At 43.5% G+C, this 15,489-nt stretch overlaps 1 protein-coding gene across 1 annotated transcript; it reads left to right on the forward strand.

The window, feature by feature from the left end:
* The first annotated feature begins 4,711 nt into the window (after positions 1–4,711).
* Positions 4,712–15,123, forward strand: ppp1r16a (protein phosphatase 1, regulatory subunit 16A). The gene is made up of 10 exons (XM_071919500.2): positions 4,712–5,686; positions 6,591–6,661; positions 7,865–8,010; positions 8,442–8,545; positions 8,987–9,111; positions 9,933–10,058; positions 10,787–10,862; positions 11,224–11,353; positions 11,463–11,625; positions 12,142–15,123. The coding sequence occupies exons 1-10, from the start codon at positions 5,440–5,442 to the stop codon at positions 12,673–12,675; spliced, it is 1,722 nt and encodes a 573-aa protein (XP_071775601.2). The 5' UTR covers positions 4,712–5,439; the 3' UTR covers positions 12,676–15,123.
* Positions 15,124–15,489: the final 366 nt, after the last annotated feature.

Raw genomic sequence — 15,489 nt, forward strand, 5'->3', positions numbered from 1 at the left:
GCCACTACTAAAGCACTCCATATGGGCATGAAAACACTAAACTAAAACTGAACATTTTTCAAAATAACAGCTAAAACTAGTAAGCACCAATTGAAAAAACTAAACTGAAATGACAATCAAATTTTCACCAAGCCGTGGTCCAGTCCAGTGTTAGACTTCATATTCCATCTATAGCGATGGGTCTGTTCCTGTAGATTTATGATGGTATAGCTATGGTACTCATTTGCATGGTAGTATATCATACTGTTAAACTCTGAATTGGGCCTCAATATGAATGCTCACCTTGGATTATGGCACAAAGGATAGTAATATCATATCCTGTGTATTGATAAATGTCTGTATGTGAAAGTAGTGACGTTTTCGTATCAGATCTTACTATGGAAGTCAAAGAGGAAATTAGGCAGGAGAAATGCCACTGAAAAGTGTGATGTGTCAGTGAGGTCAGCTCATGGACAGTTTTTGGGCAAAACTCAGGCTGGAGGGTGAGGTGGGTCAAGACGGGGTGGAGTTGACTGTTAAATGGTAAATGAGTGTGTGTGTGTGTTTGGGCCTGTGTTCTTGGTGGGACACACTGTACCTGAGTCTAGCCAAGCACTAGGCTAAACATCACAGCATCTGAGCCACTGCCTCTGCTCCTTTCCCCCGATCCCTCTACTGAATGGCTTTGGCTGAGATTTGAGTTGTCTGGCTTGCTCTGCCAAGGCCACTTATCAGGAAACATTCTCCTGTGCTGTGTGTGTTGTGTGCATGTGGGCATGTGTGTGTTTTGCAAGTTAGAGTACAAGTGTCTGTGTCTATGAATGTGTATGTCTCAGTATGTCTGTGTCTTCGTGTGTGTCTATGTGTCAGTGTTTGCAGGAGTGTGTGTGTGTGTCAGATTGTCAGGGTTCGTTGGTCCCTTTCTGGTGTGTCCTCCAGAAGTTGTTTTGTTTTTATTTCATGTTATATAATGTGTAACCCTAATTACTCTTGCCACTTAGCTAACCTGTGACCCATTAAATGATTATATAGACCCACAACCTGCAAAGCTGATCATTTATCTAATGTACTAGTATATCAACCGATATAATCTCTCTTAGCTAGCTGACACAGCGTTAGTGAGGTCTATTGTGGTCCATTAGGAAACACTTTAAGGAGTCCAAGGCTTTTAAAGTGGTGATTAACCTGTATTATCAGTCACAAGGTTATGGTCTTGATGAGATTTTTGTCAGTGTGAGTCGTGATGAGGCCCACAAAGTGACTCTAGGTTGTAAGATTGTCGGTGAGATGATACTTTGGATCCAGGCTTAACCAAAGCGACAGATGTTGCCTTTCAAGTGGCCTACAAGTTTTCAGTTGTTGCTATTCTTTAGGATAGCCTTAGTCTTGAGTTGCTATCACTTCAACTCTTCCAAGACTCTTCCTAGATAGACTAGGAATGAGTCTACATGCAAATGAAATGAGTGTCATTTCACACAAACTAACGCTTCACTTAGTTTTTCTCTCTTAAAGGGATACTGAGAAGTCTTACATGTCAAATGACACATAGTAGGCCATGAGGTAACATTGCCATTTGCTTCAGAAACAAAAACTGCCAAAGGATCCATTTCATCTTCACAGATTTAGGTTTTAAAGTAAGCTGGACTGCTGTGCATCTGTGCAACACATTGTGATCCTGGACTTACAGCTAAGCAAAACAGGTGCAGCACTAGGCAGTATCAGGACAGCATAGCCTACATCCAGCACAGATCCTTAAGCTGAATCAGGTGGAGCACTATGTACTGAGTCAGGGTGGCAAAAACCGGTTTTATAGTGGTGTCCACATGACCTGTGATTTGTGGCAAACGATGGAGACAAAGAGACACACATCCGTCATCCGCTCAGTCAGCAGCTCACACGGCAGTCTCCAAACTGCTTTATACAGGAATGTGATTTTTCAGGGGATTTATTTTGGATTTCAATTTTTGGGGCATAGAGCACTCATTCATGTCTAATAGGAGGTTGCTGTTTTCCTGCTTTTTCTGCTTTTTGTTTTCCTGACCACACCCCCATTTAAAGTAAGCCATGCTTACATGATCAAACAGCAAACTCATCCAATTACAAATTGATAAGGAATAAGGTTTGGTTGTCTGTTACTCTATGGCTGGCCTCCACTGTCACCCTGCACTGCATAGGTTACAGGAAAGCTATGTAAACACTATATACTTGAAAGTCCTATGACTGAGATGTGCACCATCAAACTGAAGCCAAAAGGACAACTAATACTGCTGGATTGTTGAGGCACATTCAGCTAAATTCAAAAATGCCAATGGACTGCCATCAAACGAATTTACAGCAGTCCACTAATAAAGCATAATGAGAGCAATAACAACATATGAGTCAAATGCAACTTAATAAAAATGAGTTTTGAGTTACGAAACTTGTGAGCCACACAACACTAACTTTTAAGATTGGGCCATTTATTCCACTGATCTTTCAGATTCTGTTTGGCATTATCCTGCTAATACAGCAGTTAAGTTCCTGCAGGGATTGTTCCTAGTTCCCCAATCCTTTCACCCTTTAAATCCCCTTAAAATGCCACAAATCATGTTCCCTGTTTCATTTGTTAACTGTAGCTGAAAACTCTGGCTGAAAACAGGTTATGCTTCCAACTCTTTATGGCCTAGCCCACCTATTCTTCATTGGAAGGGTTTGGCTGGTAGCAAGAGGCAAAGTCTGACTGTCACAGAGTTAGCTCAGTATTTCCTGTTGCATTTTGTCAGAGGAGTTGGACTGTAGATATCATGGCTGTCTTGTATGAGGAGGAAAAGTTGAAGAAAATGTCTCTTGGGTTATTGCCATTATAAATAAATGTAACAATTATCCATGTCCAGATCTGGTGTGACCCAAGTCCATGTTCATGTGTGTATTTTTTCTGTGAATGATTGTAGTAGCCTACCACTCTATGGGGAGTGTTAGGCTATTGCCTCAATCTAAGGAAATCCTTACATTGTAGCCAGTGACAAAGGAGAGGTTAGGTATCCTAAAAATAGTAGGAAGGCATAGTAGTAGGAATGACAAAAGTCTGTCTATCCCCAAAGCAGTACTATTGAGGTTTTTTTAAGTAAGGTAATCATGTTGGCCTGTTAGGAGGCCTAATTGAACCTGCAACTAGAGTAGGTCTCACTATATATCTTAATGTACAGAAGGTGTGTACATATATCAGCCTGTAGCTTTACTCAGTGATACCTCCATAGAAGAGTGTCAGATGTGCTGCAGGCCTACAATAACAATAGTGGTGTGTGATTTTTATTGATCCCTGTAGGGAAATTCTCTTTTTACTTGTGTCCCCCTGCACAGGGAGGTCAGAGGTCAGGGTGAGCTACAGAACGGCCCCCTTGAGCTGTTAAGAATTCAGTGTCTTGTTCAAGGACTGTTCTACGGGGCGGATGTTTACTGACACAGGAGTTTCAACCTGGATCCTCCAGTTGAAGGACAGTCTTTCTACTCACTGCACCACCCTGCTGCCCTGTTTGCAGCACTAGCAGTCACATTGTCAAGCACCAACCTATCACAGGTCCTACAGTGATGGAAAGCCTGGAAATGTCATGAAAATACATAAATTCCAAGTGATTAAATTGTAGCAAGCCAAGCCAAGACTTCTCCAGATTAAAATTAGCTGTATATCAACAAAAAAGTAACATTTTGAACATAAAAGTTGGCTGTATTAGTCATGTAAATTGCACTGGCTCGGACCCCTCAAGATCTCATTCCCCGCCCCCTAGTATTACCTCCATGGCATAAAAGCCTAAGAAGAACCCTGTAACTGTAACCTGGCTATTATGAATTCCCACTCATCTCATTGACTCCATATCAGCTGATTTATGGAGTGCCGCCCACCGTTTCAGTCGGTGTGTTGTATGCGGCAGTGCTACTGTGGCCTAGGACTGCTGCCTTGTACGTTCACTCTCCCTATCTCACTGAGTGCCTCTAGTTGACCTTCCTCTCAGCGCTCACAGGCCCAGGCCTAAATAATGAATAAGGTGCCTGGAAAGAGCGGAGCGTGTGAGCCGTGTAACCTGCCTGGGAAGTTATCGAAAGGTAATGAGAGAGATCTTTCTGTCTGAAGGTGCCAGGGTTACAACTTTACTCTGAAACATGTCGCATACCAGCTATTGAACCGCTTTCCTGAAACATCCCCGCCTCAGTCTTGCCCTTTATGTATGCCAGCGGCAGCAACGTGTGTCTCGGTTCCGCAGGGCGTGTCAATCATTAATGAAAAGCGTCCCACCGTCTCAGGTTTCCTCCAGGAGAGGAGTGGGAGAGGAGGGACTGGGGGGGAAGGAGCTCAGGGGTTAAAGATAACAGGATTAGGAGAGCAGTGTGTATACATTATACTGTAACACAGCACTCACATTTTCTCTCCCTCTCTTTTTCTCTCTCCCTCTCCACAGTTTAAAACAAACAGAGGAGAATGTCATTGAGGGACGAATCATTGAAACCTGTTAATGCCTAGCCTTCTCCTGAAGACTCGCCAAAATTAGAAAACTACAACAACAACAAACTGCCTTTGGAATAGCCTCCACTCACCACCAATGGCTATTTGAATGCTGTCACTGTCACCGTCTACTGAAGTAGGCCTTGTGCAATGTTAAATCTTGTGAATGTCCCTTTTTATTGGCATTACTTAAGCTTCCTGGTTCTTCCTAGCTCGTGAATTTGCCATTTGGGTGTATACACAGGTACTAGACATACTGTATCTTCTCAGCATGGATTCTCATAGACTTGCCCCTCTACTGGATCGAAGTCTTGGTCACAGTCACCATCACTGTGCATTGGAGGCTAAGCTGGTGGATCTAACCTGGAGTGTGAAGAACTAGTGGGACTCTGTCTCTCTATCTTGCTCTCTCTCTCTACCCCTCTATCTCTCTCTCTCTCCATTCCAGTGGATTATTGGCCAAGTTACCCACAGATGACATGGATGGGAGGACCAACAGACGGTTGCAATCCACAATTTGGACGGCTATGTTTTGGACACCTTTCTCTTGCCTTTTTTCCATGGCGAGATAAGGGGATTTTATCTGGAAGATGGGAAAGCGACATTGCCACAATTCTACTTGTTTCTCTCAAATCATGGAGATATCCGTCACCTGACCCCACAACATTAGTCACCTGGTTTTGATTTGATTTATCTTTGGACATTTTGTTGCTTGAACTATTTTTATCAAACTTTTTTGATAAGATTTTTTTTGTTCAGACAACACTAGAGCATCTAGAGACTGCTACCTCCTCAGCCACTGTCACCATAGGCCCTTGCACAGGTCTATTTGGCCTGACAGGAGGGCCTGTTTTAGGGGCACTGGGGGAGACTTATGAGGAATTGGAACGCCTAAAATTTGGATTTAAAATCTTCCTGGAAAAGAGAAACCGGGGAGTAGAGGTAGGAGGCCAGTGAGCGACGGTCCGTGGCGTTTTGGTGGCATGGCAGCAGATCACAGCGAGCTGCTGGCTGAGATGGCCACAGTGGGCCGTCTGAGCGCCACCGAGCGCCTGAAGCACGCCCAGAAGCGCCGCACTCAGCAGCTGAAGGGTTGGGCCCAGATGGAGAAGGATGCGGCCCGGGGGTCCAAGGCCAAGGGGGACAAGAAGAAGGGGCGCACCAGCAAAGTGACATTCCCCAACGCCATCACCCTGCTAGAGGCTGCTGCTCGCAATGACCTGGAGGAGGGTAAGTTGGGAGAGTGGAAACACACATACACAAACACACAGAAAAGTCGCAGTAGGGGGCTGTTAAATTTTATGCACCAAAGAGCTTAAGTATTGCCATTTAGTGAAATTGTGAGTAAAACAGTCAAGCAGAAGTATTTGAGGGAAGTCAAAAAAAGCCATTATGAGAAGATGATGAGTGTTTTCAGAGAATCCAGGCAGCCCTAGACTCATCCGGGTTTATACCCGTAGGTGGCCCACTTGTTTTTTCTGACTAACAAAAGGAAAATGTGATATTTTGTTCTATTTTTGAAGTTTGTTTCTTTTGCCTTGCATAAGGCTTTGAAATGAGGTGGGTGTGTCTTGGAGGCTTATCAAAATCTCATAACCACCTGAAAGCAGTGAGGGTGCCACCTAAGCCTCTCTAAAATCCAGAGGACACTCTGTGAACTCTGCATCCAGCTTTAGTCTTAAAAACGTAGTCTTTAAAACTTTTAACTTGTCCTTGGCCAAGACATAAGCACTCATCGCCCAGTGGCATGGTTCTCTGTAAACCCCACGTCCCAAAGGAAGTGATTCATGTATATTTCATACTGGAAACGTCACTGTTTTCAAGTGTAATAGGCCAGGCATTTTGTTCTCAATGGCTTTATTGTCAGCCGTAGGATTAAGGCTGATTATAGTGGCAAATTGTTTAGGCCCATTGTTAACCTGAACACACACGCACACACACACAAACACGCACAAGCTAAATTGGTATCATCTGTTATATCTAGTTATGACAGTAGGATATGTGCCAAGTATCATTATGTTCATGTAGAAGGGACTCTGCCCAGTGAATCAGTCATAATGGTGTGTGTGTTTGTGTGTGTGTGTGTGTGTGTATGTGTGTGTGTGTGTGCGTGCGTGCACATGTTTCTTTCCAGTGAGGGAGCTGCTTAACAGTGGAGTCAGCCCAGACCTGTTCAACGAGGACGGACTGACTGCCCTGCATCAGGTAAACACACACACACACACATTGTTTCCTTGCCGTTTATTAGCTGTGGTTCCCTTCACCACACACACACACAGCTGGAAAAATATAAACCCAATGCAAATTCATCATCTTTCATTATTGCTCAGTCCACCTAAAAAAAAAATTCCAATTACAACACAAAATTGTCCATATATATGTAATTATCCAAATGGGAGCCATTCTAAAACTGCAGAACCTGGAACTGATCCAGGAATGGGATTAGGAGCAAACCTGGGTGTCATAACCAGAATTACCCCCCACCCTCCACATCTGACCACTCACACATACATGCCCACACACCGCTGCTGCCAGTTACACATGCACAGGTATACACTCCCACATGTACATACGCTTACACAAGCACAGCATTGCAACAGACAGCGTGTGGCTACAACATTTGTAACTTCCCTCAAGGAGGCAGGCAGGTCACCTTTTCTTCAGCGTGTGTGTGTATGTTGTGTGCAGTCACGGCTCTGACCTCACTAAGTACTGTTTTCCTTTATTTTGTCTGAGGCTGCACTCATCTAAAGTCAGTTTACATGAACACACTGATGCATTCCCACCATGTCACTTAGCGGGACAGACAGTGGAAGAGCGCAGGCTGCTTGCTTAGGCTTACATTCCTTTCCTGAAGTCAGATTTAGGAGAAACTTTCATAGCGCCGCTGCTGCTATGTTGTGTTTGTTGAGGCCTTGGAACACTCGACCTAAAAACACACTACAGTCTTTATAAGTCAGCAAGACACACACTTTCTCCTTCTCTCGCCGTTTTGCTCTCTGTGTCTCTTTCTCTTTATAAGTTAGCAACACATACACACTACTATAAACTCATGAGAGAGGTACTTGGGAGCACAGAGGACTCTTTATTGAAGCAGTAGACTTGGTTCTTCCCCTTGGAAAATTTGTGTTTACACAGCAAAGGGCTTGGGCATGTACGCAAATTATTTTTATTACACATCCAGTGCATTAGCTGCCACATATAATCTGCATTTATTCTTTTTTTCTTTGTATGTGTGTGTGGTGTGTGTATGCGTGCGGACACTCATGCTTGTCTACCTGCACTTGTCTACCTTTCTATTTACCTCACTGTTGTTGTGCGAGTGTTTTCGTGTATCTGTATTATTCACTATCTGTCCTTCTCTCTGCATGTGTATGAATATTACCTACATCTGCCCTCTGTTCCCAGTGTTGTATCGATGACTTTGTGGAGATGGTGCAGTGCCTGCTTGACGCCGGCGCCAGTGTGAATGCCTGCGACAGCGAGCTGTGGACGCCGCTGCATGCTGCCGCCACCTGTGGACACACGGGACTGGTGCAGCTCCTGGTGCAGGCGTGAGTCTGGCCATTAGCTTCACAACTTCACCATGTTTCCATGTTACTCCCTCCTTATCGCGCCCTGTCTCCCCTAGTGGATTTTCCCTTCTATCATAGCAGCAATGCATAATGTACATATTCCTAAGCTGATATCGTGCAAAGTTTTAATATGGCTTTGTTCTTCCGTTCAGACAGAACGAATATCAGTTCCTAAGCCACAGTGTAAACACATTGAGAGCCTTCTTGGCGAGAGTATCTAGTTTACATAAACAATGCAAATATGGCTGCAGCTTGACTCTCAAATATGTTGCAAGGGTGTGAATATGCTTGACTGGCCAAGTACATCAGGGTGTGCCATCAGTGTGTAGTATGCTAATCCAATTTTATTTGCATATGAATGTGTGTGTGTGTGTGTGTGTGTGTGTGTGTGTGTGTGTGTGTGTCTCCAGTGGGGCTGACCTGCTGGCTGTCAATGCGGATGGCAACATGCCCTACGACCTCTGTGAGGACGAGGCCACCCTGGAGCTGCTGGAGATGGTTATGGCTGAACAGGGTCAGTAAGAACAGTCGCACAAAAACTACGATTGACACGTCAGAAATTCTTGTCTTCTTTTACATAGCTTTTCTTTGAAAGTTATGTAGCCTTTTTCAGAGCTCAAGGAAAGGTTACAACACAGAAACACAGAGGGAGGAGTTGCACAAAGAAGGGAAAAGGTCACATTTTTCACCCCGACTTAACACACATCCCTCATTCTAATCTCACATTGGAACTTGGGCAGCACTGACTATTGACCAAACCCAGCCCAAAATGAAAACAAATGTCTTTGGCAGCTGTATGCTCAGACTGTTATTAACTCTTTGTATTGGTATGTTTGTCTCTGTCACTGTGTGTGTGTGTGTGTGTGTGTGTGTGTGTGTGTGTGTGTGTGTGTGTGTGTGTGTGTGTGTGTGTGTGTGTGTGTGTGTGTGTGTGTGTGTGTGTGTGTGTGTGTAGGGATAACTCAGGACCGTATAGATGAGTGTCGAGGGGCTAAAGAGACGGTGATGCTGACGGACGTTCGGGCTCTGGTTCAGAGTGGAGCAGACGTAAACACTCAGGACGATAACGGAGCAACACTGGTGAGACATAGAGGCATGCATTCATAAAGAAAACTACAGAGAAAAATTCAACCACATGTACTGTATGATGCAATTAGTATGTGGAAGGTCACTCTGTGGGTGTCTACACAGTTCTGGAAAGCCTAGAACAACATGGAATATTAAATCAATACTTCCCAGGTTGTGAAAGGATTGAGAATTTGCAAAAAAAGTGTGGATATTTATGGAAAAATATTGCTGCTCAGTCCTGATACATTACTGTATGTAGTTGTAGACATCATTTTACATGTTTTGATATTTGTTGTTGTGAAGAATAACCCACTGGGATAGAGAGTTAAGGCCTAGTTAACATGTCATATTGCCCAGCCACTATCAACATACATCATATTGAACACCGACCAAAATCCTAAATTCCTACCAAAAAATTAAAGACTGGAAAAATTGAACTTTTGAAATGGTAGGAACCTTGTATAAACATAAACATAACAGTCACACCGGTCAGCCTTATAAAACCTTATTGTACAACTTGTTGAATGGTTAGGTGGTGTTTTTAGCTAGCAGCAGTGGGCAGCTGCTTAGGGAAGTGCTAATTATAATTTTTTTTGCTGAAGGTCGGAATTGGGAACATTAATTAAATTCAGAATCTGCAGAAGAGCACAGTATGCAGGAATCTTGTTTCTATGAAAAACTTGAATCCAAATTTTCTAGCTTTTTTTCTACACACATTTGAGTCAGAACCTACAGTTGTGACATGCGTTCTTTGGTGGACATGCTGCTTTAATATTGTGTGTTCTACTATGTATTTCAGTGTGTTCTACGGTGTATTTCTCTGTCTCTCCCAGCTCCACATAGCGTCTGCTAACGGCTACCTGACTGTAGCGGAGCTGTTGCTGGAGAACAGGGCTCAGGTAGAGACGAAGGACTCAGATGGCTGGACGCCGCTACACGCCGCCTCCTGCTGGGGACAGGTTAGTGCTGCAGTCACGCCACACACACCACCACACCACCACAAAGTGGAATTTACAGTTTCACATGGATTTTGCATGTGTGGGTAGGACTGTGAAGGGCTGCACAGGGGGCATTGAAGGTATCCACAGTCATAGAACCTCTCTGAATGGTTGCAAGTGGTTCGAAAGAAGTTGCACTGATTAGTTTGTTATACGTTTATTCTTAACATTTGAATGCAAATGTGAAAAAAACTCGTGGCTCGCACTATAGCATAAACAAAGTGTGACACACAGAGGAAAAGTGAGAGTCAAGGAGAGGTGTGCTTTGGTTCAGCCCACTTCATTCTAAGGAGTAAAGAAGAGGAATGCAGCCATGGTGCTGACAAAGGCTGGCATAGTCAGAGTCAATCGGTGTGTGTTTTAAATCAATTCATTCAGTGTTTCAAAAATGTCCCATTTTCCTTGGGGTGCAAGCCCAATCCATTTCTACACTAGTGAAAAGTGTCCTACTGCACTAGCGCATTAAAAATACCACTGTTTTTGTGCCCTGGTGGCTAAGGAGCATACCATTTAACTGCGACATCCTGGATTTGAATCCCGCCTATGACCTTTGTGGCATGTCATCCCTCTCCCTCTCTCTCTACTGTCAACTGTCCAATAAAGCAGAAATGCCAAAAAAACACAATCTAAGAAAAGTGCCACTCTTCTTACCTAACCAATGATTAGTGTTGTTTGTATTCATTCCATAGATCCAAATGGTAGAACTGCTGGTGTCTCACGGTGCCAGTCTAAATTCCAAGTCTATCCTGGAGGAGACGCCTCTGGGTAAGGTCCCTGTTGGATGAGGAACAAATCTTCCAGAACCATTTCTTGAATGTCTCTCTGCCAAGTTTTCCCTCCCACGGTTCCCACTGCCTAAGTGAAGAGATGTTGTTGGATGCCACAATTTACTCATCAGCCCACTTGTTATGTATAAGTCTAGTTCAGTGAAACAGCTGTGATGTGCAGTGCCTACTTGATAGCTCCTCTGACATGACATATGACTTGCTCTCACCCACCTGACATTCCCCTAACATCCTAACAAGTTTCTCTGTAGGCAGTAACCCAAGTTCAAAAGCACAAAGGATGTTTACATTAGCACCTGTGTACTGCCCAGTGTCTAACTTTTGTGCTGGTCTCTTGTCAGATGTGTGTGCGGACGAGGAGGTCAGAGCCAAACTGATGGACCTGAAGCACAAACACGATGCCATCATGAAGAGCCAGGACCGGCAGAAGGGCACACTGCAAAGACGAGCCTCTAGTACTGGCAGCAGAGGGTGAGGCCAGGATAGAGAGAGTTCAAGGGAGCTGGAGAAAAAAATACACAGAGTTGAAGCAGTCTAGTGCTTGACGGCTCCTATCGCTCTGCTCTTTTTGTCTATGCAGTAAGGTGGTGCGCCGCGTCAGCGTGAACGAGCGCTCCAGTCTGTACCGACGGGAACACCACAAAGAGGCCATGGTGTGGCAAGAGCGTGGCCGGCAGCCCGAGCCACAGGACGACGACGAGGACAGACAAACAGACAACGAGCTGCACCAGCATGCCACCAGGGTGAGCGTAGCATTGCAGGCATGTTTAAGAAAAGACGTTATAATTTCACTGCAGTATAAGCATGTTTTGTTCCATTTTCAAATATTCAAAACAGATGAAACTACTTGAAGAGCAATGAAGAAAAACAAATCCAAGGCACTGTTATAAACAAGATAAATAGCCTTTATTTTAGTGGCTAGTGCATGGAAATACTGATAAAAACTTGCACACGTTGCAGCACATGCTGGCCTTCCTCAGGGTGCAAACCGTTAGCTGGAGCACAGGTTCTGTTAATTGCATGATTGAGTAGGACAAATGATTGGTCCGCTTAACAGCACATAGATATACATCATAACTTGAAACTTCACATCCAATACATAACATGTAATATTCATATTTAAGAAAACATTACAGGCAACTTGCAGTGAGCACCTCTCTACAACACACTGAAGCCAAGGCAGCGTCCCGCCTCTGGGAAAATTCAGATGAAACTACTATTTTGTACAGGTCTTGTTCAATGCTGTCCTTGTTTGTCAGGTTGCCGGTGGTGCAGCCACGTCACGTTTGGAGGATGGGGAGGCAGCGGAGAGGAAGATGTCGTCCAGCCTGGGGAACGGAGGGACATCTGTTTCTCTGGCCTCCTCTGTCCCTGGAGAGCTGTGGAGCGGTGGAGGTCGCATGGAGCGCAGTGCGTCCTACCAGCTCGGCCCGGCGTCAGGAGCCGGTTCAGTCCCCGGAGAGGGAGACGGGGAAGACAATATGACCCGGGAGAAATCCCACCACACCCTGGCTGACCTGAAACGCCAGCGGGCGGCTGCCAAGCTCAATAAGTACCCAGCGCCTCCACCCCCCCTGCCCCCTCCCTCGGAGGAGGAACCTCCTGTTCCTCTGGCCGAGGGGACGCCTCCTCAGGCCCAGCAGGAGATCCAAGGGACACCCAGCACCCAGGAGGTGGCCTCCCCCAGCCAGGTGTACTTCACCCCAGCCAGTGGAGATCCTCCACTGCTGAAACTCCGAGCCCCAGAGGAGGACCAGTCCAACACCAAGGAGCCCTGCTGTGGACTCATGTAGACGGCCTGCGACACACACACACACACAAATACGCAAACATACTGCCTGCAGAGTAGAGAAGATGGGGGTATGACACTCCAAAGTGGCAAAAGCTTTTCAAAACAGACATGCTTCTAAAGAACTTTCTTTTCTCTGAGCAGTCGTTGCTTGCTGTAAGATGAGGCCACGTTTATCAACATACTGAGGTTTGGCCTGTGCTGCATTTCAGGAAGTGGAGGTGGATGTGCAATCTTTGTTTTTGTGCTTATTTCCCTTCTGTGTTTCATTTCATTTACACGCACACTTAACACTAAAGGTCCTACCATTTTCAGCTGCTCCCTTTTTAATAAGAGGCAGCAGTGTAGTATGGAACCTAAGGGCTTCAGTGAGACCTTAGGTTTCCATCTAGTGACTCAGAAGAGAACTACAGATTTCAGTGTTATAATCCACAAGCAAAGCTTTGCTGCACTCAGTCTCCGTATTCATTTCACTCTTACTAAACTACTGAGCTAGATTGATCTTTCATTGAAAAACATTAGAATCAGTCAAGTGTATCTTGTCTGAACAAATGAGATTGGCCATGTAACGCAGAATGAAATTGAACCTATGTTGATTAATTGTTCTTTTACTTTTGTATTATTCATTTGACAATCAGACCAAATGAGTGAAGATCTGCAGTTTGTGACCAAATATGTCTGCTGTAGCTCAAGAAGATTTAATTTAAGGCAAGAATGAGTGTTGATAGATGAGGTTAATGTTTGTTTTTTGTGAATGACTGCTATGAAGGGTACATGATTTATGTTATTCATTATAAACAGGAGTTGGGTTGATGGTTGGGAGGTTGTGTGGAGACGATAGTTTCAGTTTATAGTTGGTCTGAATTTGCATTGCATTTACAAAAAGGTGTAAACAAAGACTTTCCTTGATTGCTTTTTTTATGTTTTTCTTTCCGACTGAAAATATACTGGACGTTTTTTCTTTTGTTTTAATCTAATATACTGGTTCACTGCACTAAGAAAAGCCTACATTTTGATATTTGTAATGGTGCAATTTGTAAATTAAGGGTTTATCTCTAAATGAATGTGAGATTATATTTAAATCAATGGAAATGTTTGCTCAGTGTTCAGCCCATCAGAATAAGTTCTATCTAGATTTCTATTTTTCTGTCGGTATTTCTATTTTTCTATCCTCTGAACAGAATCACATTATTTATTCTGTCTGATATATTGGGTGTACAGTTCTCAAACCATTTTTTACAGCAAATAATTTCAAGTGCAATGGCAAGACATTTCTTGTTTTATGTTAAAGGAATTATCAAAGAGATTATATAATTTTAATAATGTCAAACCAAGCGAACTAATCAATATGACGATTTATCAAGGATCGGTGCCTTCTTTAAGTGTGGCAGATTTATCCTAGGTTTGCAATGCTTGCACAAAGTCCCACCTGTAGATTTGGTGAGCAGTGGGATGAAATTATCTATTGGACATGAACTCCGACTTGATGTACTGTGGATGCACTCCAGTTCCTCAATCACATTTCAGTTTTGTTAGGGATTTGTACTGAGGCCTGTTTAGCAAAAAAAAAAAAAAAAAAAAAAAGCTTGTCATGTTTTCACAGATGATTTTTGTATTGATGTTTTTTTTGTAATGCAAGTGGTCTTATAGTGAGCATGTGGACATTATGACTTATTTATGTACTCTGGTTATCTTTAGAAGGGAGGGGGTCCAGTTAACAAAAATGTTTGCAATGAAAGGTTGAGTCGTAACTTAAATTCTGCCAGCTTCTTACATATTTCAGGTGAAAAAAAAAAAAAAAAAAAACTACTGCAGCACTCCACATTTACGGGGATCTCTTGTTGGAAACCAGTACAAGGCCAAGTAATGGTTTAATGGTTAGAGAAGGGATTTTATGACCAGAATGTTCCCTAATCCCTGGAGCGACTGGGACACTCTGTCCAGGGTGATAAGCGAGATGCACTCTACCCTCCCTTAAAAAAACTATTGCCACGGTGCCCTTGAGCAAGGCATGTAATGCCCAACTGATAAAGCCAATGATAAGTAGTTATTTAATGCTCTATCTATTACCAGCCTATTGTCAAATATGAAGTTTGGCCAGAGTACAAAGTATGTCACTGTCTTTGATTCCCTGCTTCCCCTTTGCTTTTCAAAATGAAAATGCCTGACTTGCTGAAAGGAGAGATATAATGATGCTGCTCAGATGTCTTTCTATTTATTTTGATTTCTTTGCAAGAGTACACAAGAAGGACTTCATTCTTTGTATATCCCCGGAGATCTCTTCTCCAGCCTGGGTTGTGCCGCCCTGGTTACCAAACTGGTCTCCACTCCCATTTGTCCTGGTTCTCTCCTGTATTTCAGCTTTCCTCCATTGTGCTCCCATGGTATCATCACACAGGGTAATCTCCCACATTTCAGAGCAATTCTCAGTTACAGTAAATTAAAGTCTTTGCAACAGTCATTTGTACTGGTGAGTTATGCATCACATTATGCTCTTTTGCATCACACATTTCTTCCATGTTTCTTTGCATGTTCAAACTTAAGGAGGGATATGGGCTATAAAAATATATGGAGAATATTGCAGATTTAAAAATGATCCATCTTGATGGTAATTTAGGCAAGGGGCATGCTTTAAAAAGCTGAATAACCTCTGAGATATGATCCACAGGAGAAAGTTGGATATTAGATTTATTGATGCATATGAAAATGAGACACTTCTGGATCTCATTTTCCTTTCAGTTTGCATTTTCAGTCATTTTATTATGGGTGGTGTTGCCTATTCATTCATTCTAAGTATATTACAAACTATGAGGGGATC

Source organism: Centroberyx gerrardi, chromosome 22, assembly GCF_048128805.1.
Source record: "Centroberyx gerrardi isolate f3 chromosome 22, fCenGer3.hap1.cur.20231027, whole genome shotgun sequence".
NCBI classification, from domain to species: domain Eukaryota; kingdom Metazoa; phylum Chordata; class Actinopteri; order Beryciformes; family Berycidae; genus Centroberyx; species Centroberyx gerrardi.